General features: G+C 39.7%; 3 protein-coding genes across 7 annotated transcripts in view; 1 reads left to right on the forward strand and 2 right to left on the reverse strand.

Annotated features, from left to right (window-relative positions):
- Positions 1-17,284, reverse strand: part of LOC109030472 (matrix metalloproteinase-2) — a 364,259-nt gene extending 346,975 nt beyond the window's left edge. Inside the window, exon 1 of the mRNA XM_072303226.1 lies at positions 16,810-17,284. The gene's annotated coding sequence lies outside the window, so the exon portion shown is untranslated. The remainder of the gene's footprint in view (positions 1-16,809) is intronic.
- LOC109030411 (beta-glucuronidase) overlaps positions 1-17,603 on the forward strand; it is a 46,348-nt gene extending 28,745 nt beyond the window's left edge. For 3 of the 4 annotated variants that reach the window (XM_072303229.1, XM_072303228.1, XM_072303231.1), the window contains exons 5-13: positions 1,121-1,269; positions 1,512-1,741; positions 2,302-2,454; positions 3,656-3,828; positions 12,440-12,583; positions 13,716-13,800; positions 15,350-15,526; positions 15,930-16,068; positions 17,291-17,603. In XM_072303229.1, the coding sequence (XP_072159330.1) occupies positions 1,121-1,269; positions 1,512-1,741; positions 2,302-2,454; positions 3,656-3,828; positions 12,440-12,583; positions 13,716-13,800; positions 15,350-15,526; positions 15,930-16,068; positions 17,291-17,484 (1,444 nt within the window). In that variant the 3' untranslated portion in view covers positions 17,485-17,603. Of the gene's footprint in view, positions 1-1,120; positions 1,270-1,511; positions 1,742-2,301; positions 2,455-3,655; positions 3,829-12,439; positions 12,584-13,715; positions 13,801-14,380; positions 14,466-15,349; positions 15,527-15,929; positions 16,069-17,290 lie in introns of all 4 variants that reach the window. The other variant, XM_072303230.1, reaches the window with a different exon arrangement.
- LOC109030437 (zinc finger HIT domain-containing protein 3) lies at positions 16,086-21,297 on the reverse strand. Of its 2 annotated transcripts, XM_072303234.1 has the most exons (4): positions 20,982-21,297; positions 19,304-19,443; positions 18,090-18,310; positions 16,086-16,893 (listed from the first exon to the last, which is right to left on the reverse strand). In XM_072303234.1, the coding sequence occupies exons 1-3, from the start codon at positions 21,044-21,046 to the stop codon at positions 18,132-18,134; spliced, it is 384 nt and encodes a 127-aa protein (XP_072159335.1). In that variant the 5' UTR covers positions 21,047-21,297; the 3' UTR covers positions 16,086-16,893; positions 18,090-18,131. The 2 variants fall into 2 exon arrangements, with proteins under 2 accessions (XP_072159335.1, XP_018896938.2); XM_019041393.2 differs by lacking the exon at positions 16,086-16,893 and having other exon boundaries at positions 17,918-18,310; positions 20,982-21,296.
- Between the last annotated feature and the right edge of the window lie 362 nt (positions 21,298-21,659).

The raw sequence follows: 21,659 nt of genomic DNA on the forward strand, positions 1-21,659 counted from the left end.
TTTGCGCAAAAGGTCCCTTTAAAAGCTAAAATAGGACCGGCTGACGTTGCTGAGCCGAAACGTGAAAAGTTCCCACTCTTTTCCTAAAAATTCCCTGAGGTTTCAGGTTCTCCAGACCGTCAGAAACCCTGAACTTGGGATCACTTTCTCATCTCTTTTATATGTTTTTGTTGTAGTGGATAAATGGACACTCCGTGATGAGCCACGAGATTGGGCACCTCCCTTTCCAACATGAGGTCACTTCTTTGCTAGCTTACGGAACTAAGAACAGAATTACAGTGGTTGTTGATAACACTCTGCTTTTGAACACGATCCCTCAGGGACAAGTTGAGCTATTGACACGTAAAATTCATTTTTATTTTTATTATCTTCCTCTAATTTTATTTTCCGTTACGTCGACTTGAGTTCAAAAACACTGCGAAAGTCGCAAGAGTTATAAAGAGTACCCAATAATATTGTCGTGTCTCGCGGAATGAAGGGCTTGTAATATTTTTCGGCACCCTTGGAGAATACTGTTTGAGAAAGTGAGAAATTATCTAAATAATGTATTGAAACAACGGTATTTCTGCGAACTCCACACCATAGAATCGCCAAAAATGTACTTCTCAAGTGACATTAAACGGCGCTATTGTAGAAGGTACTATGTGCAGCCAAACTCCATTGAACGACGAGGCGCTGATATAATGTTGGAAAGCCTTCTAGAATGAACAAAAATCTCCCTCACAATTTCAACTCTGCAACCTGCCGACAGCCGTGTTTAAACAGTTATCTTTTACGAATCAAGGGGCCTTGATGAGGACTGCGCTCTTCACATTTGTGCGGCTGTAGCGAGTTAGCCCTTGCATGTAAAAGGGACACTGAACAACCATTTATCAGTGGAAAGTGTGTTTGAAATTTTGAAGGCGATTTTTGCACACACTGACAATAAATATAACAATATTTGCACTCGTCGATTTATTCCCTCTTCGCTAAATGTTTTTTTTTTTAAATAAATAAGAGTGCAAAGGGGGGGAGGGGTGCAAATGGAGTGTGTTAAGTTATGTGTGTTAAGTAACTTAGTGTTAAGTTATTTTTCTTAAGCTTAATTAGTAAAAGACCAATTGTTTTGTTCTTTGTTCAGACCAGAGGGTAAAAAACAACAGCAAACGTATACTTTTGACTTCTTCAATTATGCAGGAATCCAAAGGCCGGTCTTCCTATACACGACTCCTGCAATATACATTGAAGATATATCCATACTAACAGACATAGCTGATGATGGAACTACAGGTAACACTTTCTTTGATCGATGATAGCCGACAAAGTTGAGATATTACTCTATTGTTGTTTGAAGTTACTCGAATTTGGAAAGTAAACTTGGATTAGGTACAGCTCACGCCAAATTCAAAGTATACAGACCATACTAGTTCCCAAACTTCGCACTTATTCATGTGAGAGGCAATAAAATAATCATTCCATTTCTCTGCAATTTTAAAGATTAAAAATGTAACGATTATTTGTATTGTTTACAGGAATAATTAAGTATAATGTTAGCATAGGAGGACTGCCAGAATACGCTGGCTCCTCGATAAAAGTTTATGCGGATCTGATCACCCAGGAGGGCACCTACGCAAGTCGAAGCAATCCCTCTATTTACAGCTCCACTTCAACAGTGGCTCATGGTGTTTTAAAAATAAAAAACGCAAAACTGTGGTGGCCCTACTTGATGCACCCGTCTCCAGGCTACTTGTACTCCATTGAGGTCAGTAATTTAAACTCACAATAAATTAAATTTGTGACAAAAATGGGAAATGATACAAAGGAATTTCTGTTAGATATTTTCAAATTCTATCAATTTAATGTCAGCTTTGCCAAAAAATGTCACATAAACATGAATGTTTAACATCTACGGAACAACTCTGGAAATTTGATATAAATAGTTGGTCGATTAATAAAATTTGTAGGTGTTTTTTACAATTCATGTGTCACTTCCATCTTGGAAAATAGAGATCAGTAAAAATGTGCAAAAAATATAAAAGACGAGGAAAGAATAAATTAAATTCTTTGTTGTTGATGCAATGACATGCGGATGTTACAGTAATGGCCGAGGCACTCATATCATCATTACAGAGTTGTTCCGCAATTTTTTAAAATCCCTGGATGTTAATTTAACATTTTGTTGTTTTGTGAATGCTTGAACAACACGGAGAGTCACTGAATTTTGAAACAAATTCTTTAAATTCTGGCAAATTCAAGGAATTACTTTCAAAGCTTTATTAGTTAAAGATTAGAAATTAATAACTTGCAATTTTGATTTTACAGTTCCGTGTCATTAACTCCGATTCAATGAACCCTGTTGAGGATATTTATGTGCTACCTGTCGGAATCCGCTCTTTATCTTGGAGCAATACAACTTTTATGATCAATAACAAACCTATCTACATGCGAGGCTTTGGGCGGCATGAGGATTCAGCGGTAAGCATCCAGAAATTTTCGACAATGGAAATTTTTACAATTTTTTTTAATTTTTTTTTACTCAGGTAGAAGAGATGAGGGCAAGGGGAAAGCGAAACTTCTTTCATTCGAATTAAAACTGAGAAACCCGTAAGTTCCACGAGAAATTTTCCCATAGGGCGATGAAAAATTGTAGCCTTGAGCGCAAAAAACTTGAAAATGGGCCAAATGATTTTTTGAGTCATGATACCTCAGTTTGTAAATCAAAGTACCAACTAGTTGCGTCGGCTGACAGGGTTGCAATTTTTCATGAAAAATAAAATTTTGAAATTTCGAGTGAAATATTTCAAGAAATTTCAGAAATTTATGAAGAATATTGAAAAATACCGGTTCCTTTTCATGTTTCGCAAAATGTAAAAATTTCGAATTTCTTCTATTTTTGTGTATTTGAGCGCGGGTTGCATACTCTAACCCCTGAAAAATATCACAGCTTCGTGAAATTTCATGAAATATTTTACGGAAATTCTCAATGTTTCATATTTTTCATTCCACGCGCGCAACCCTGTCGGCTGACCTCAAGAGACGTGGAGTAATCTGCCGTGCTAAAGAAAAACGCCGTATGAATACCAATTCGAGAGGTTGCAAGTTTTCTTCGATAAAATCTTTATTTTTGAGGAAAGTTAATGATATTTTTCCTTAAAATTTCCGGGAAATTCAGGTGAAATTGCTACAAAATTTACTATAAAATTGAGAGAAAAATATTCATAAGCTTACCAATAAATTCGAGCTTTATCAAAGGAAATTTGGCAACACCTAAACGCTCATACGGCGTTTTTCCTTAGCATGGCAGTAATGGAGTGTGTCGATGGTCAAAGTGAGAAACTGCGCATCTCCATTTGCGACGTTGCAAGCTTCCTGTCAATTTTTTTTTCGGAAATTAGACAACGTAATTTCTCGAAAATTACTTAATTTTTTTTCTATGTTAAAGGAATATTCTGTATCAATTCCGAGCAGTAAAGTTGGCTTGTTTCTCTTGAAAAATAAAATACGATGCAAAAATGTTGAAATACCGCAATGGAGGTACGTTGTTTCGCACTTCAAACAGCGATGTATTACAACTATTTCTTCATTGTTCTCCACTCAATTTTCCAAGTTAAGTACATTGATGGATAAAATTAGTAAGAACTATGGAATAAATATATTTTTTTTTTTACATTTCAAGATTCGAGGAAAAGGTGTTGACTTGCCATTAATCACGAGAGACTACAATTTGATAAAATGGATAGGAGCAAATTCTTATCGTACATCTCACTACCCTTATGCAGAGGAAATCATGGATTTTGCAGATCAGCAAGGGATCATGATTATCGATGAATGTCCTGCCGTTGACACAAAGTAAGTACCGCAACTTGCAGGCGAAAATATTAAAGGCCTTAAAACGTTACAAAATTTCAATGATATTTTAAAAACTATGCACAAGACTCCCAATCTTAATCTTTCTGCAGATGAAACAAATTGACCGCAAGTGAATTCTTTGCTTGAGAAAACTCGGAAATTATGGAGTAAATCACAGCATTGTTGGGAAAATTGAAAATACCGCAATACATATCAGTAAAAGTTTACTCCATCGGCAGAAAAAGCAAAGCTCGAATGGAGTAACAGAACAAAAGGAACAAGCAGAGTGACCTTAGTTAGTGTCGAATGCGACGGACACTAAACAAATTTCATTATAACGCCTGGATGCAACTATTCGGAGTTCATTGATATCCGTGTTCAGGGTGTCTACTAAAACTGGCTGACAAAATGTAAGTACTATTAAGTAGGTTAAGGTACTACAAATTAAGTAAGTTAAAGTACTTTTTCGGAAAAGAAAACCGAGAAGGCCAGCACGGAGGCTACTTCGATATTAATCTTCCATCGCGTTGCTAAGGCGCAATGATACAACTATTCGAACTCTCCGGAATGCGTGAGGTATCACGCCGCAATTGAAGGCGTTTTCGAGAAGGCCGATTTTCCATGACGGGATACGAGATTCTTGCGACGCAGGAATAGAATGTTTATTAAAACTGGCTAACAAATATTACGTATTTTTGCAGTACGTATTCAGAACTTTTCCGAAAAATACAATGCCTCATAAGCAGAAAAATTTAGTACTTTTTCGGTATCATTAAGTTGATTGTTGATTTGACTTCCTATTCTTTCATTATATTTTTTACTCCTTGTTTATTTTTGATTCTTCTATAAGAATTTCAATTTGCTAAATACGATCCTAGCTTGAGCACACGTAAACTATGCGGTCATAACTGCAATAGCGACGAAATAAAACAGACAAGGCCGGCGCGGAGGCTACATAAATAATAACTTCCGTCGCATCGCTAAGGCGCAATGATACAACTATTCGAACTCTCCGAAATGCGTGCGGTATCACGCCGCAATTGAAGGCGTTTTCGATACTGCCGATTTTCCAATTTGGAATACGGGATTCTTGTGACCTCTGAATAGAATGTTTATGAAAACTGGCTGGAAAATGTTAGCTATTTATGCAGTATGAGTTCAGAACCTTTCCGAAAAATTCAATGCGTTATAAGCAGAAAAATTTAGTACTTTTTCGGTATCAATAAGTTGATTGTTGATTTGACTTCCTATTCTTTCATTATATTTTTTACTCTTTGTTCATTTTTGATTCTTCTATAAGAAATTTCAATTTCCTAAATTCGATCCTAACTTGAGCACACGTAAACTATGCGGTCAATATTGCAATGGCGTCAAAGGAAAACCGACAAGCCCAGAGCGGAGGCTACCTCATTATTAATCTACCATTGCATTGCTAAGGCGCAATGATACAACTATTCGAATTCTCCGGAATGCGTGAGGTATCACGCCGCGATTGAAGGCGTTTCCGATACTGCCAATTTTCCAACAATAGCCCCGAAAAAACACCGGAGTGCTTTCCGACCATGAGCCCTGGAAAGAACGGCCGTAAACGGGGACTAAGACCTAACTTGGATTGGTCCATACGCTGTTTTGTCCGATTTCTCTCTCGCACTCATTGCCAGATGCGGCACGTCAAAGGAGCACACTCGGCTTTGTTTACGCCGCCCCAATTGTTGTCTATCTCTCTCCCACTCATTGATCAGATGCGGCAACCCGCGGCTCGTCAAAGGGACACTCACACACCCGCAAAATTACAGGCTGGGCCTCGTAATTTGGTCCGCCGTGGTAGTGCCGATCCCGAATCGGTTGCCCCGAAAAAACACCGGAGTGCTTTCCGACCATATGCCCTGGAAAGAACGGCCGCAAACGGGGACTAAGGCTCAACTTGGATTGGTCCATACGCTGTTTTGTCCGATTTCTCTCTCGCACTCATTGCTCGAATGCGACACGTCAAAGGAGCAAACTCGGCTTTGAATCGCCGCCCCAATTGTCGTCTATCTCTCTCCCACTCAAAGATCAGATGCGGCAACCCGCGGCTCGTCAAAGGGACACACACACTCGCAAAAATACAGGCTGGGCCTCGTAATTTGGTCCGCCGTGGTAGTGCCGATCCCGAATCCGGTTGCCCCGAAAAAACACCGGAGTGCTTTCCGACCATGAGCCCTGGAAAGACGGCCGTAAACGGGGACTAAGGCTCAACTTGGATTGGTCCATACGCTGTTTTGTCCGATTTCTCTCTCGCACTCATTGCCAGATGCGGCACGTCAGAGGAGCACACTCGGCTTTGTTTACGCCGATCCAATTATCGTCTATCTCTCTCCCACTCATTGATCAGATGCAGCAACCCGCGGCTCGTCAAAGGTACACACACACTCGCAAAAATACAGGCTGGGCCTCGTAATTTGGTCCGCCGTGGTAGTGCCGATCCCGAATCCGGTTGCCCCGAAAAAACACCGGAGTGCTTTCCGACCATGAGCCCTGGAAAGAACGGCCGTAAACGGGTACTAAGGCTCAACTTGGATTGGTCCATACGCTGTTTTGTCCGATTTCTCTCTCGCACTCATTGCAGATGCGGCACGTCAAAGGAGCACACTTGACTTTGTTTACGCCACCCCAATTGTCGTCTACCTCTCTCCCACTCATTTATCAGATGCGGCAACCCGCGGCTCGTCAAAGGGACACACACACACGCGCAAAAATACAGGCTGGGCCTCGTAATTTGGTCCGCCTCGGTAGTGCCGATCCCGAATCCGGTTGCCCCGAAAAAACACCGGAGTGCTTTCCGACCATGAGCCCTGGAAAGAACGGCCGTAAACGGGGACTAAGCCTCAACTTGGATTGGTCCATACGCTGTTTTGTCCGATTTCCCTCTCGCACTCATTGCCCAGATGCGGCACGTCAAAGGAGCACACTCGGCTTTGTTTACGCCGCCCCAATTGTCGTCTATCTCTCTCCCACTCAAAGATCAGATGCGGCAACCCGCGGCTCGTCAAAGGGACACTCACACACCCGCAAAATTACAGGCTTGGGCCTCGTAATTTGGTCCGCCGTGGTAGTGCCGATCCCGAATCCGGTTGCCCCGAAAAAACACCGGAGTTCTTTCCGACCATGAGCCCTGGAAAGAACGGCCGTAAACGGGGACTAAGGCTCAACTTGGATTGGTCCATACGCGGTTTTGTCCGATTTCTCTCTTGCACTCATTGCTCAGATGCGGCACGTCAAAGGAGCACACTCGGCTTTGTTTCCGCCACCCCCAATTGTCGTCTACCTCTCTCCCACTCATTGATCAGATGCGGCAACCCGCGGCTCGTCAAAGGGACACACAGACACGCGCAAAAATACAGGCTGGGCCTCGTAATTTGGTCCGCCGTGGTAGTGCCAATCCGAATCCGGTTGCCCCGAAAAAACACCGGAGTGCTTTCCGACCATGAGCCCTGGAAAGAACGGCCGTAAACGAGGACTAAGGCTCAACTTGGATTGGTCCATACGCTGTTTTGTCCGATTTCTCTCTTGGACTCATTGCTCAGATGCGGCACGTCAAAGGAGCACACTCGGCTTTGACAAGCCGCCCCAATTGTCGTCTATCTCTCTCCCACTCATTGATCAGATGCGGCAACCCGCGGCTCGTCAAAGGGACACACACACACTCGCAAAAATACAGGCTGGGCCTCGTAATTTGGTCCGCCGTGGTAGTGCCGATCCCGAATCCGCTTGCCCCGAAAAATACCGGAGTGCTTTCCGACCATGAGCCCTGGAAAGAACGGCCGTAAACGGGGACTAAGGCTCAACTTGGATTGGTCCATACGCTGTTTTGTCCGATTTCTCTCTCGCACTCATTGCCCAGATGAGGCACGTCAAAGGAGCACACTCGGCTTTGTTTACGCCGCCCCAATTGTCGTCTATCTCTCTCCCACTCATTGATCAGATGCGGCAACCCGCGGCTCGTCAAAGGGACACTCACACACCCGCAAAATTACAGGCTGGGCCTCGTAATTTGGTCCGCCGTGGTAGTGCCGATCCCGAATCCGGTTGCCCCGAAAAAACAACGGAGTGCTTTCCGACCATGAGCCCTGGAAAGAACGGCCGCAAACGGGGACTAAGGCCCAACTTGGATTGGTCCATACGCTGTTTTGTCCGATTTCTCTCTCGCACTCATTGCCCAGATGCGGCACGTCAAAGGAGCACACTCGGCTTTGAAACACCGCCCCTATTGTCGTCTACCTCTCTCTTACTCAAGGATCAGATGCGGCAACCCGCGGCTCGTCAAAGTGACACACACACACGCGCAAAAATACAGGCTGGGCCTCGTAATTTGGTCCGCCTCGGTAGTGCCGATCCCGAATCCGGTTGCCCCGAAAAAACACCGGATTGCTTTCCGACCATGAGCCCTGAAAAGAACGGCCGTAAACGGGGACTAAGGCTCAACTTGGAATGGTCCATACGCTGTATTGTCCGATTTCTCTCTCGCACTCATTGCTCAGAAGCGGCACGTCAAAGGAGCACACTCGGCTTTGAAACGCCGCCCCAATTGTCGTCTATCTCTCTCCTACTCATTGATCAGATGCGGCAACCCGCGGCTCGTCAAAGGGACACTCACACACCCGCAAAATTACAGGCTGGGCCTCGGAATTCGGTCCGCCGTGGTAGTGCCGATCCCGAATCCGGTTGCCCCGAAAAAACACCGGAGTGCTTTCCGACCATGAGCCCTGGAAAGAACGGCCGTAAACGGGGACTAAGGCTCAACTTGGATTGGTCCATACGCTGTTTTGTCCGATTTCTCTCTCGCACTCATTGCCCAGATGCGGCACGTCAAAGGAGACACTCGGCTTTGAAACGCCGCCCCAATTGTCGTCTATCTCTCTCCCACTCAAAGATCAGATGCGGCAACCCGCGGCTCGTCAAAGGGACACTCACACACCCGCAAAATTACAGGCTGGGCCTCGTAATTCGGTCCGCCGTGGTAGTGCCGATCCCGAATCCGGTTGCCCCGAAAAAACACCGGAGTGCTTTCCGACCATGAGCCCTGGAAAGAACGGCCGGAAACGGGGACTAAGGCTCAACTTGGATTGGTCCATACGCTGTTTTGTCCGATTTCTCTCTCGCACTCATTGCCCAGATGCGGCACGTCAAAGGAGGACACTCGGCTTTGTTTACGCCGCCCCAATTGTCGTCTATCTCTCTCCCACTCAAGATCAGATGCGGCAACCCGCGGCTCGTCAAAGGGACACTCACACACCCGCAAAATTACAGGCTGGGCCTCGTAATTTGGTCCGCCGTGGTAGTGCCGATCCCGAATCCGGTTGCCCCGAAAAAACACCGGAGTGCTTTCCGACCATGAGCCCTGGAAAGAACGGCCGAAAACGGGGACTACGGCTCAACTTGGATTGGTCCATACGCTGTTTGTCCGATTTCTCTCTCGCACTCATTGCCAGATGCGGCACGTCAAAGGAGCACACTCGGCTTTGTTTACGCCGCCCCAATTGTTGTCTATCTCTCTCCCACTCATTGATCAGATGCGGCAACCCGCGGCTCGTCAAAGGGACACACACACACTCGCAAAAATACAGGCTGGGCCTCGTAATTTGGTCCGCCGTGGTTGTGCCGATCCCGAATCCGGTTGCCCCAAAAAAAAACACCGGAGTGCTTTCCGACCATGAGCCCTGGAAAGAACGGCCGTAAACGGGGACTAAGGCTCAACTTGGATTGGTCCATACGCTGTTTTGTCCGATTTCTCTCTCGCACTCATTGCGATGCACTTTCATTATACTTTTTACTCCTTGTTTATTTTTGATTCATCTATAAGAATTTAGAATTTGTTAAATACGATCCCAGCTTGAGCACACGTAAACTATGCGGTCAAAACTGCAATAGCGGCGAAAGAAAACAGACAAGGCCGGCGCGGAGGCTCTTTAATATTAATCTTCCGTCGCATCGCTCAGGCGCATTGATACAACTATTCGAACTCTCCAGAATGCGTGAGGTATCACGCCGCAACTGAAGGCGTTTTCGATACTGCCGATTTTCATTTCGGAATACGGGATAGTTGTGTCGCATGAATAGAATGTGTATTAAAACTGGCTGGCAAATATTAAGCATTTTTTTTTTAAGCAAAAAATTCCGGACCTTTCTAGGGAAATACCGTAATTTTTCAGTTCTTCCGTACCGCCCGCAAAAAATCAGTACTATTTCCGGATCAGTAGACACCATGGTGTTGCATATGCACGAGAGTGAAGGCATTTTGATTGTCCAGGCTGGACAGTCAAAATGCCTAGTCCAGGCACTCACCGCTCACACGTGGCGACGCAGCGCCGATGACAGCTAGGCTTTACGGACGAGATCCAAACTGACGGAGCATTTCTAATAATTGAACGTATTTATACCGAATGGAACTATGTCTCATACAAAGCCTATGCACATAGTTCCTTTTAACATAAATACGTCCAATTGTTCTTCCTTGAACAAAGATATTTCCTAGGCGCGAATAGTTGCATCTAGGCGTAGGATGTGAGTATCTTTTGCGCTTCACTTTTGATAACGTGATGTGCTGAGGATGATTTGCAGAGCGACTCATCATGCCAATTAGATATCTTTGAAGTAAAGTTTAGAATTATTGAGAGTACTCCGTCATTTTAGCTTCTCGCAGAGAGCCCGGCGTCGCAGGCACCACGAATGAAGCGGTAAATGTCTGTTAAGTCTAAACGCCTTCCCTTCCGTAGGTATGCAACCCGGACATCCATGGAGCCCGAATAGTTGCGCATCCAGGCGTTATAACGGAATTCGTTCAGTATCCGTAGCGTGTGACACAAACTGAAGCTTTTCGTTGTTCCTCTTACACCTTCATTAATTCCAGCGTCGCCTACTGTGCCGATTAAGTAAACTTTAACTGGTTTTTATTTCGACACTGTCAATGTTTGAGGAAATGCATTGCTTAAATGTATAATAACTTTGCCGGTCCTCGATATCGCAAAAAATTAGGTATCTGAACATGATTTTGAGAGTTTCTTTTAATCTCTACTTTAATGATTTGTCCATTGCTTGGATATTTTTTCCCCCTTCAGGAAACCTAATCTTGACGTTTGAATGAGAAATTTTCGGAGACAAATCCTGATAAATCGCACGGATTTCGGAACGGAGACGATGACCATTCGTCTTTCGAAAAATTGAAATGCGACAGGAAATCTGTAACATCACAAACCTAAATACACGTACCTACATAATTTCCTGGGTGCAATTACGGAACTAGAGCACAATAAAGTCTTGTGCACGGAAAAAAGTTGAATGTAGATTTAGCAATTATATTGTTAAAAACATGTCCGACAAGTTTCAAATGCTGATTTTACATTTGGAGAAATGCTAACTTAACTATACGCCCACTGTAAAACGAACAAATTCAAATGTTGTGCTAGCATTTTTGCATTGTAAAATCAGCATCTGAAACTTGACAGGTTTTTTTTCAACAATTTAAATGCTAAATCAGCATTTAATTTTTTTCCGTGTGAATACATTGGTGAAAACTTACTACTTTCTTCTCTTTTTCTCGTGAAATGTGGTCTGCGTCCAGTGGCGAAGCAAATGCCATCGACTATCGATATTTCACCATTTGAAACTGTGGTAAAGAATCGATTTTTAAGGTGTTTTTCGAGAATACCCTGATTATCGATCCTTTTTTCAAATGTTTAAACTGCAGATCAATCGATTCGTCTCAAAGTGCGACACGCCACTACTGTCTGCTGACCTAGTAGCCGAATTTGGCTTATATTTTGCAATAAGGAACCACTATTTCTGGGCCATTTTAGAAGCAGCATACATTCCATTCGTTTCCCTATGCAGATATGTGATTTTATGCGAGAGCCAGAGATTGTGGTTCCTCATAGCAAAATGTAATCCATTGGTCGTTATTAGGTCAACAGCCAGTAGCGGCGCGCGGCGTGTCGCGCTTCTGGATAAATCGATTGATCGGTGGTTTAAAAATTTGAAAAAGGATCGATAATCTGGATATTCTCAACGAACACATTGAAAATCGATTCTTTACCACCGTTTCAAATGCGCTTAAGTCGTTTCATGGACACTTCATGAAGGAAACAATTTTCTCCCGAAAGTCAAAACGCCTTCATTTCCGTGCATATGCAACGCGGACATCCCTGGAGCCCGAACAGTTGCATCCAGGCTTTGGGTTGAAATACATTTCGTGTTCGTCACATTCGACGCTAACTGGACCGAGTTTAACAGAAGAAAGGAACCAAGCCACATCAGCTATTGCCAAGTTTAACCGCGGGCAATTAAATTTTTTACGAGAGAACGTCTGTTCGGATTTCTTTGAAAATTTTAAGGAATTTGCTTCGTAGGTACCATGGCAAATTTTCACTGAAATTTGCACAAAAATCCGCACAACCGTTTTCGAGTAAAAAATTAAATTGCCCTATTAAATTTGGCAATAGCTGATGTGACTTGGTTCCTTTCTGTTTAACGCGGTCCAACTGAGGGCGCTCTGCTTGTACCTTAGAACTCTGAGTACTTAAAAACCATTTTGTCTTAAAAATTATAACAGAAATTAATATTTTTAACTTCACAGTTTCTTCTCGGATGTTTTACTGACGAAACACAAGGAGTCGCTCAGAGAACTTATCCAGAGAGATAAAAATAGACCGAGTGTAATAATGTGGTCAGTCACGAATGAGCCCCAAAGTAGCGATCAAAAGGCCGACGCTTATTTCAGGTAAAGTGAAATATAAGATTCAATCTACATTATGATTCTAAAACACCCCTCAACAAATTTAAAAAAAAAAAAAAAAAAAAAAAAAAAAAAAAAAAAAAAAAAAAAAAAAACAGCAGTGTATACATAATATGTGAAGAGCGAAGGATGCGAAGTTAACAAGACTGGAAAAAAAACTGACACTAAAATAAGTATCAGTTCAAAATTTCCCTTTGAAAGTAATCGGTACATCTTCAATAATCTGATCCCGATACATCCATTATCAATTTAAGATATCGATTAATGAGAATAGATGAATTGTTTTTCCATGTCCATCAACTAAATCAGGCTGTCTAGCAGTGTTCAAAACAAAAATTCCTTGACATTTCACTGATTTTCGTAAAAAAAACGGCCAAAAAAACGGGGAAAAATTTAAAATTCCCTGACAGACGGAAAAAATTATTCCCTGAAATTTCCCTGACAAAATGGGAAAATATTCCCAATTATTCGACACGGTTGAACCGATTAAGTGTAAGTAAGAATTTGTACATGTCTCGGGTATATAATGAATAAATAGAGCAAAATATATGGTTCCTCAACTTATGTGAAATGTTTGCCCCATTTTTAAAATTTAAAAGATATCAACAGAAAATTCTGGTAGTTTTGGTAGAAATCTCCGCAAGAATAAAATTTGCGAGACATTTTCCGGAGAATCTGTGTTTTTTGATTTCCCGACACGAAAATCGCTTGCAAAATAGAATTCCCTGACATGTCGAATTTTTGCAGATTCCCTAACGTTTCTCCTGATTTTCCTGACACAAAAAAAAAATTCCCTGACTTTTTCCGATTTTCCAGGTCGCTAGACATCCTGATCCTCTGTAATCTGATCCCGATACGTTCTTTATCAATTTAAGTTATCGATTAATAAGTATGAATGAATTGTCTTTCCATGTTCATCAACTAAATGAAATCCTGATCCTTTATTCTTTCCAGAAATAAAAAAAAGTCTAACTTATTGTTAGTTTCATGAGATAAGATTAAGGTGCATGGATTTTGATATTTCACAGGAGTTCACTGTCAATTACAAAACTTGATTCTCTATGTGATTAGCTACTTGTGTTAACCTGATATTCTCAGAGATAAATTGTTATTTTAGATCCATAACAAAATTTGTAAAGACCCTGGATAAAACGAGGCCGATAACAGCGGCAATTAATCGTTGGTACACAAAAGATAGGGCGGTAAGTAAATGCACTAATGAAAAGTTTCTTTCGTCCTAATCATTTTTAAGATACGACGATAAGCTAAAAACAAAGCTCAGAATATCTGAAAGCACACCTGAATATTAAAGGCATACCCTCAGCAATGAACCCTATATTTTTTCCTCCTCACTGATTATTTAATCTGAAGATAGTGAATGAAAGAGAATCCTGCGAAAAATTTTACATCTTAAAAATTCTTGGCTACCATCAATGTCAACAAAATCTATAGGGGCTTAAAATATTAGGAGTTAAGAGATAGTAACTGATATATTCAACAATTTACCTTTATGATGATTTAAAAAAAAAAAAGGGGAAAAAAAGAATGCAATGCAATGCAAATGAGAAGAAATAGAGGTCATGAGAGAAAGCTTTCATGAAAGCTGCGCTGAGGGGGCATCTCGTGTCACAGGGCTAGCGTGAAAAAAAATGAGCTTTCAATGAAAATTTAGGAGAACACAGCAGAAAAATTCTTCTCTGCTTGTTGTGGAGAAGAATGAACGATAGCACCAGAAATTTAGTTGACAACCTTCTTTGTTACATCTTGATGGTTATTTTCTAGAAATGTCACAAAATTTGTGAGAGAAACAGATCAAACACGGCCTATAACAGCTGCTATAGCACAGAGTTGGCAGACTGACAATCTGGTGAGCACTACATCTTCCCTGATAAATCTCACCTTTCACTGCAGTTTTTGAGATATTAACATTATCGGCTCCATGCTTAGCAACTGCTGTTGTAAATTTTCTACGCTCACTTGTAGCTGCATGCTCACATAACCCAAATGGAGATTTTTTTTTCTTTTTAACTGGAATAATTTGAAGTGTAGAAGTAGTTAAGGCTGGAATTAAATACTCGCTTGTTTGATTGCATTTTTATTTTTTCATTTTCATTTCAAGAAACGTTGAAACAAATCCATCATGGTTTAACACATTTTTAATATACTTTCATTACATACCAAAGTTTTTTATTGCCAATTTGTTAACTATTCAAAAATAATTTGCATGCCAAATTTTATTACTGAAATCATACAGTTTTGGGGATCATTATAAGTAGCATACTTGGTAGCTTGTTGAGGTAAGGAGAGAGCATTACTGCCCCAGGATAGTATGAGGTAAGTAAGGTAATAAGCACGTCTTTTTAAAATGTATTAATCGAAAGAAAATCACCTCGATCTAAAAATGACTAACATAGTGACATACTAATATGATAAGAAATAGAACAACATTCGGCTGATAACCTCCCTCGGTTTGTTTGTTTTTTTTTTTTTTTTGAGGTGTATTCAAAATTTTGAAGTTTAAAAATATATTGCATGGTTGCAAAATACATTTTGATCAAAATTCATCATTCATTTTTGATCATTTTGAAAAAAAAGAGATACCTATATCATAAAGTATGCTGTTCAAAACTTCAATTTCCTCATTAATATTTTTTTATTTTCATCCTCTAAACTAGTCAGTGGACCGTTTAGAAGTCAATGAGATGAAAAATGCCGAAAAAAAATAAGATTTTTTTTACCAATTGTTTTCAGGCCCAACACTTGGACATCATTGGATTCAACAGATACATTGGATGGTACTCTAATACTGGTCAACTCTATGAAATTAAAAAGAAAATAATTACAGAGGCTCAAAACTGGCACAGAAAGCACAACAAACCAGTTTATATGACAGAGTACGGAGCTGACAGTGTTGGAGGGATTCACACGGTGAGAGCTTGAAAAAATGAGTCATTGCCAGCCTTTTCAGTTTCACTGATAACTTCATATTTTTACTGATTGAATCACATCTAAATGTCATTTTTGAACAGGGCGACTAAAGCTGTATCCAGCATAAAATGGCAGAGGGGATCCAATTGTCTCTCTTTTTACACTTCTGTCACATCACATTTGTACTCAAAGACTTTCCTTTTGCTTTGAGTTAAAAAATAAAACTCTTAAATGGCATGTTCTGAAAAAGATTACCAATCACCGTTACCTTTGTCATTGAACTTCTGATTTTAAAATCGAATACAAAGGCTATGCATTTAGTAGTCACTTATGAGCATACGCTGGCCCTGATATCAACTTTTGTTTCATTTTGTCATTAAATAAAAATTAATTGTGATTTCAGTTGCCAGTCCATGTGTGGTCCGAACGATACCAAACTGAGCTGATAGCAGAGTATTTCAAAGCGTTTGACCATCTTAGGAACTCATCCTTTTACGTAGGAGAGATGATATGGAATTTTGCGGACTTTGAGACAGAACAAAGTGAGTGGCGAATATCAATTTGTTTTGTTATGTTAGACTGCTATACAAATTATTATTAGAGGCAAAAATAGTTTCACTGACTCTGTGCAAATCATGAATATCTGATATAGTTGATTTATTCAACGAATTAATTCGAATCGAGATGGCAGAGCATTTTTCATATCGATGATGAATCTGCAGAACAGGTATCTTGGTATGTAGCATTGAAGACTTCCTATCATACTTAATTTTCTACAAGGAAAGTACTCAACGTCGAACTTTAATTCAATGAATTTCTGGGGACCAGCAAAAAGTCGTTGTTGCCGAACGAACGGAAATTCCCGTACATTCACTGAATCAAGACCGATTTACATGGTAAAAATCATCCGACCAATCGAACCAAGGATTTCCTTCCGAAACCGAAATATGTGAAAAACCTAGAAGTTAATATGTATTGAAAAGTCAGGGATTTTTGGTGGACTGCAAAAAAGTTCGGTAATTTGAAGAATTCGTTGAATGATCATTCATTAAATCAAAGTTTTATTGTACATTGATGATAGACATTGAAACAAAACGATCACCAGATTTAATTGTCAATTGCTGATCTGTGAGCTTTAACAATCAGAATATGACTCGGCAACTCGTCCAAAAGACAAATTTTTATATGTTCGGTAAGCACTAAAAAAGCATGACAACTTCTCAGAGTGTACCTATGCTTGAGTCTAGCTTTATTTATTGTGTAAAATACATATTGTCACGTACCTGCAAAAGTATCACAAGCGCCATGCGATGTTTCAAAATTTCCGCACCCATTTAATTTTTTTACAGAGAATTTGTTGGTTGAACCTGTAAGAAAATTTCACTGAATTTTATCCGCAGCACAAAGAAAATGCAATAAAATTTTCAGACAGCTTTGTTGAACAATTTCTCTGTAAAAAAATAAGATGGCAGCCGAAATTTTTTAACGTTGCATGGCACTTGTGATACTTTGGCTGGAAGGTGACGAAAGATTGGTTACCAAAAAGATTCGTTGGCTCTGGGGAGCCCAAGTTAATCAAATGAGTCAATGTACCTAACTATGTTTCAACCTTTTAGCAATAGACTAAGCCAGTCAAAAAATTTATTCTTAGCCCACTAGTTTCCATGGCGCAGCCTACAATCTTTATTACCTTATCAATTCTTTTTCTTATTCCTGAATTTTATTAGTATTAATCTTCAATACGATTACCTTTCTGTTTTACAGGTGTCAGAAGGGTGAGTGGGAATAAGAAAGGGCTGTTTACAAGAGATAGACAGCCGAAAGAAGCAGCTTATCTAGTCAGAAAGCGATATTTTGAACTGGCAGCCGAGCTTGATGGAGCTGGTCTGCCTCGAGATTTAGAAGTGTACACTATTTCAAAACCTTCCCCTCTGAATACTAACAGAATTGAGTTATAGGGGAAAGCCATTGTAAATAGATGTAATTTATCTTGTTCATAATTCTGTCTCATGTGATTCTAAATTTAAGATAAAAGAAATAAAGAGTCTATCTTCATGATAGATCAACCAAATCTGAACTTTCTTGGAATTTTATTTTATTCATACCCTTTAATATTACAGGCGGCAGAATAATAGGATTCGTCTCATATTAGTCTTTCGGATACTTCCTCCGAGTTTTCAAGGTCATAATAGATTCTATTATGTAGATTATTTTCAATTGTGAGAAAACTAATGAATATAGAATGGTGGAGGTTGCTTTGGTGCTAAAAATGAATATTCATATCTTAGGTAGCAAAGTTACTAGCACTCTTGAGGAATTTTACCATTAAAAAGTGGAGTAAATTTAAAAAAATCATATAATAAGTTCTATTCCAGCAAAGAAAAAAAAATGTAACATGAGTAATCCAACCGGTCTCGTTGATTATTTACTTCTGCTGATACAACAGATGAATATGATAATAAAAATTTTAGTCACAGGTAGATTCAACAGGATTAAAATTTTAAAAGAAAGATTTAGAAACAATTTAAGAAAGAAAAGACTCAACAGAGCGGTGCAAGATTACCTTGATCACAGTCAGCTTATAAGATAAAAAACACTATTCACATTACGATCTCCCCGTTTCAGGCTCAACAATTTTCAAGCACTCGTCAGCAAATTCCACAAAAATAGGCTCTAACATTGCAGCTTTCATAGCTTCCGTAGCATTTTGAGATTTGTCAATGGCAGTGAGCATATGACGCACGTGCCGATTTTCCAGTATTTTCCTCAGATTCTTACTGCCCTCTGAAACAAATAAAATGACACTGATTATTTTGGTTTTAATTTTGGTTTTTTTTCTGAAACATGTTGGCAAGGATCATTGTTCAAATTAAAAGCGGACTGAGTGCAAGATTTATTCATTTGTTGTTGCCGACATGCATAAAGAAAACAGTAGGTAAAGAAGAAAGTTCTTGACCCTATGAGGAAGTTATGGAGCGGGAGCAAGACAGGGAGACTGTGGTTGGAAACTATCTTCTTTATTGTTAGCTAGTAAGCTTTGACACCATGCTTAACATCTGAAAATGCTTTCACTAGCCTGAATTTTGAACAAGTCACTTCTTTTTCTCAAACCAACCAAACTCCAGAAGGCCTGGTAGCAATTTCATAACTTTTTCTGAAGTCACTCACATACTGAGGTGGCTGTTACAGATGGTTTTAAAACGATATATTTGAAACTTCAAACGCTACATGTAAAAGAAAAATCAATCTCATAGTTAAAATTAGAATTAATGTTGCAAATCTAAAATTATAAAATTACAATACCTAAATTTGACTTCTGAAATAGTTTTATTTTCTTCTTTTATAATTGGTTTTCATCAACAATTTTTCATCATATTATGCAGAGTGCCACGATGTGATTGTTAACTACTGATAAAAAATGGATTAGTAAGAAACTTAGGATTTTTGGTAATGTAGCATAGCGTCCAAAATCGCAGGGTGAAACAATTTTGGTGAAGTAAATACAAAAAGAATGTATTCTTGTAGAAAATTGTGCATTGGTTAGGTTGGGTTAGCTTGAGAAATTAAAAAAGAAAAGTATGAAATTATCTTTTATGATGAAGGACAGTTGAACAATAAGGCTGAGGAAGGTTGGACTTCATGCTCATGCAAAGAAGTGAACAGTTCAGCGATGGGCATGGAGTCCAAGATCTTGGACGAGATGCTCATGATCCAATTTTTCATCTGAATTTAAAATTCAATTTTAACTTATACTTAAGTACTTACTTCCATACTTACTTAATAATTCTAATTTTTCAAGGGGAACAGTGTCTTCTGTCTCAAAAAAGTACTCAGTTCTCTTCTTACATTCTTCCATTGGCTGAGGAGGAGGCTCGCATTTTGTAGTTTTATGCTCGTTCCAACAGTCTCCAGAACAACTGAAAAAATAGGAACATAGTTATAATGGTGTCAGATGGGTCAACTGGAAGTAAATTCTGCGAAAATCAATATTTGAGTTCAAAAACAATGATTGAAGGTATTCTGCAATTGTGAAAAATCAACCATAGATAAAAACCATCTGAAGTGGGTCAGTAAGTAGGGACGATTTTTTTTTTTTTTTTAAAGCATCAAATATCCCACAAGGGATAATCCTGCGCTTCACCGTCCCTAGAACCCCTTCCTCGTTCAGTCCCTAATTAAGCCAGCCCCAGGTAACCGTTGTTTGAGACCATCAAACTCGAGTCGCCTGGCCAGGAATCAAACCTGGGACCTCCCGATCATAGAGCAAGCGCTACAACCACTACACCACGGGAGGCCGACAGAAATGCACTGAAATTGCATTTCAGATTTTCCAAAATCTTGACAAGCATGAATCAATTAAGATGATTCGATGGACGCCATATTTTATGCCAGAATGGCATGCGATCGCATCAATTGGTTCCATTTTTTCAGCTACTCGTCATTTTTCTGAAATTTGAGATCGCAGTTCTGTTGTCAGGAGACTAAAGCACTCACCAATTTTAACAAAGAAATTCAGCGTAATAAAGGCGTGGTTTATTTAGAGAGAAAATATCGCATTCGAGTGCAGTTTTGATATCAGTATCAAATGCGATGTTTTCTCTCTAAAAAAAAAAAAAAAAACGACGCCTTGATTACGTTGAATTTCTTTTCGTAAGTGAGTGCTTTAGTCTCCTGACTGTATGAACTGTATGAACATTCAAGAGTTGCCAAATTTCCTCTGTTAAAATTCTTATTTTACAGGAGGATTATGAAAATTTCTATTGAAATACTCAAGTAATTTAATTTGATCTCGAACAAAATTCTCTAAAAATTTGAAGAAAAATATTCACAGGTTTGTAATTTCTTCACCAACTAAGGAATGCATACCGATGGCCAAGGTGCAAAAGTCTGTACCTCCATTTGCAACACTGCAGACTTCCTGTCGTGCTTCATTTCTTCCTTTGTAAACTATGCATCAAAATTTCATTTTTCTCCTCTGTGACAAAGATCATATTCTGAACGTACCTATAAATTTTGAGCTGTGAGATTGGCTAGTTTCTCGCCAAAACATAGAAGAAGAGCTGACATTTCGTAGCATGAAAATGGAGGTACATGGTTTCTAACTTTGGCCATCGATATTCTGTAGCATGTCACACAATGATATTGGCTCGCTCCCCTTAGAGACAGTGAGATAGGAGCAGGACTTTTGAAATACAGCTAAACGATGTGTCTTAATATACGTCACATGATAGGTGCAAGATTAAACATCCAAGTATCTTCTAGTATTAACTTTTAGCTTTCCATCCGGTTGTGAATGGGCATATAATTGGCCCGAAACGTCCTGGCTGTATTATTTTTCATTTGGCCTTGTCATAGCCATTTTTTTTTTGGGATGTACTTCTTGTATTTACTTGTTGACTCAGACCATAGCACGTTTCTCATATCTTGGAAAAATAATGTTGGTGTGGATACTCACTAATTTATTCTGCAGGTTGGGCATTTGTACTTCGATTCAGACTTCTGACAAATTTGACACGACATCCTTGAAATTTGGATCAACCCTGACAGGAGAAGAGGAATCGCCTTTCAGTAGTGCAATCTTTGGAAAAAATTGGTTTGTCGGTGTAAAATATTGAGACAGACAACAGCGTTTAATGCACTAGGAGGAAAATTCAGAATGGAAAAACGAAAGTACATATAATATGAATTCAAGTTTAAAATACTTTGAGAAAAAAAGCGAAAATGCCAGAAAATGCACGTGCGTGTTTGACTTTTTCTAACCTCGAAATACTTTGTTTTTGTTTTGACCCAGGAAGGTTGTTGATTGGTTGTTGATAAAAATGACCCGACTGCGCTCATTGGCTCTCAAAACGATCCGAGCGATACAGCGGGAATTTCGAAATAGCGGAGTTATTTTAAAGGTCCGCAAGTCCGCAACCAAATGGAGCATTTATGTATTTAATACGAAAATAATGACTTTCAGAAGTTGAAGATGTTTTAGGCACTGTAATGCACGAATTTACAAAAGAAAAATTATTTATTCTGTTTCTGTACTAGCGATTTCAGCAATTTTCTTCATCATTACACCATCAAGTTTTCTGACGTGACGTGTAAGTAAACATGTAGCATTTCACTCCTTCAATTTATACTGAGG

Source organism: Bemisia tabaci, chromosome 8 (assembly GCF_918797505.1).
Source record: "Bemisia tabaci chromosome 8, PGI_BMITA_v3".
Classification (NCBI taxonomy): domain Eukaryota; kingdom Metazoa; phylum Arthropoda; class Insecta; order Hemiptera; family Aleyrodidae; genus Bemisia; species Bemisia tabaci.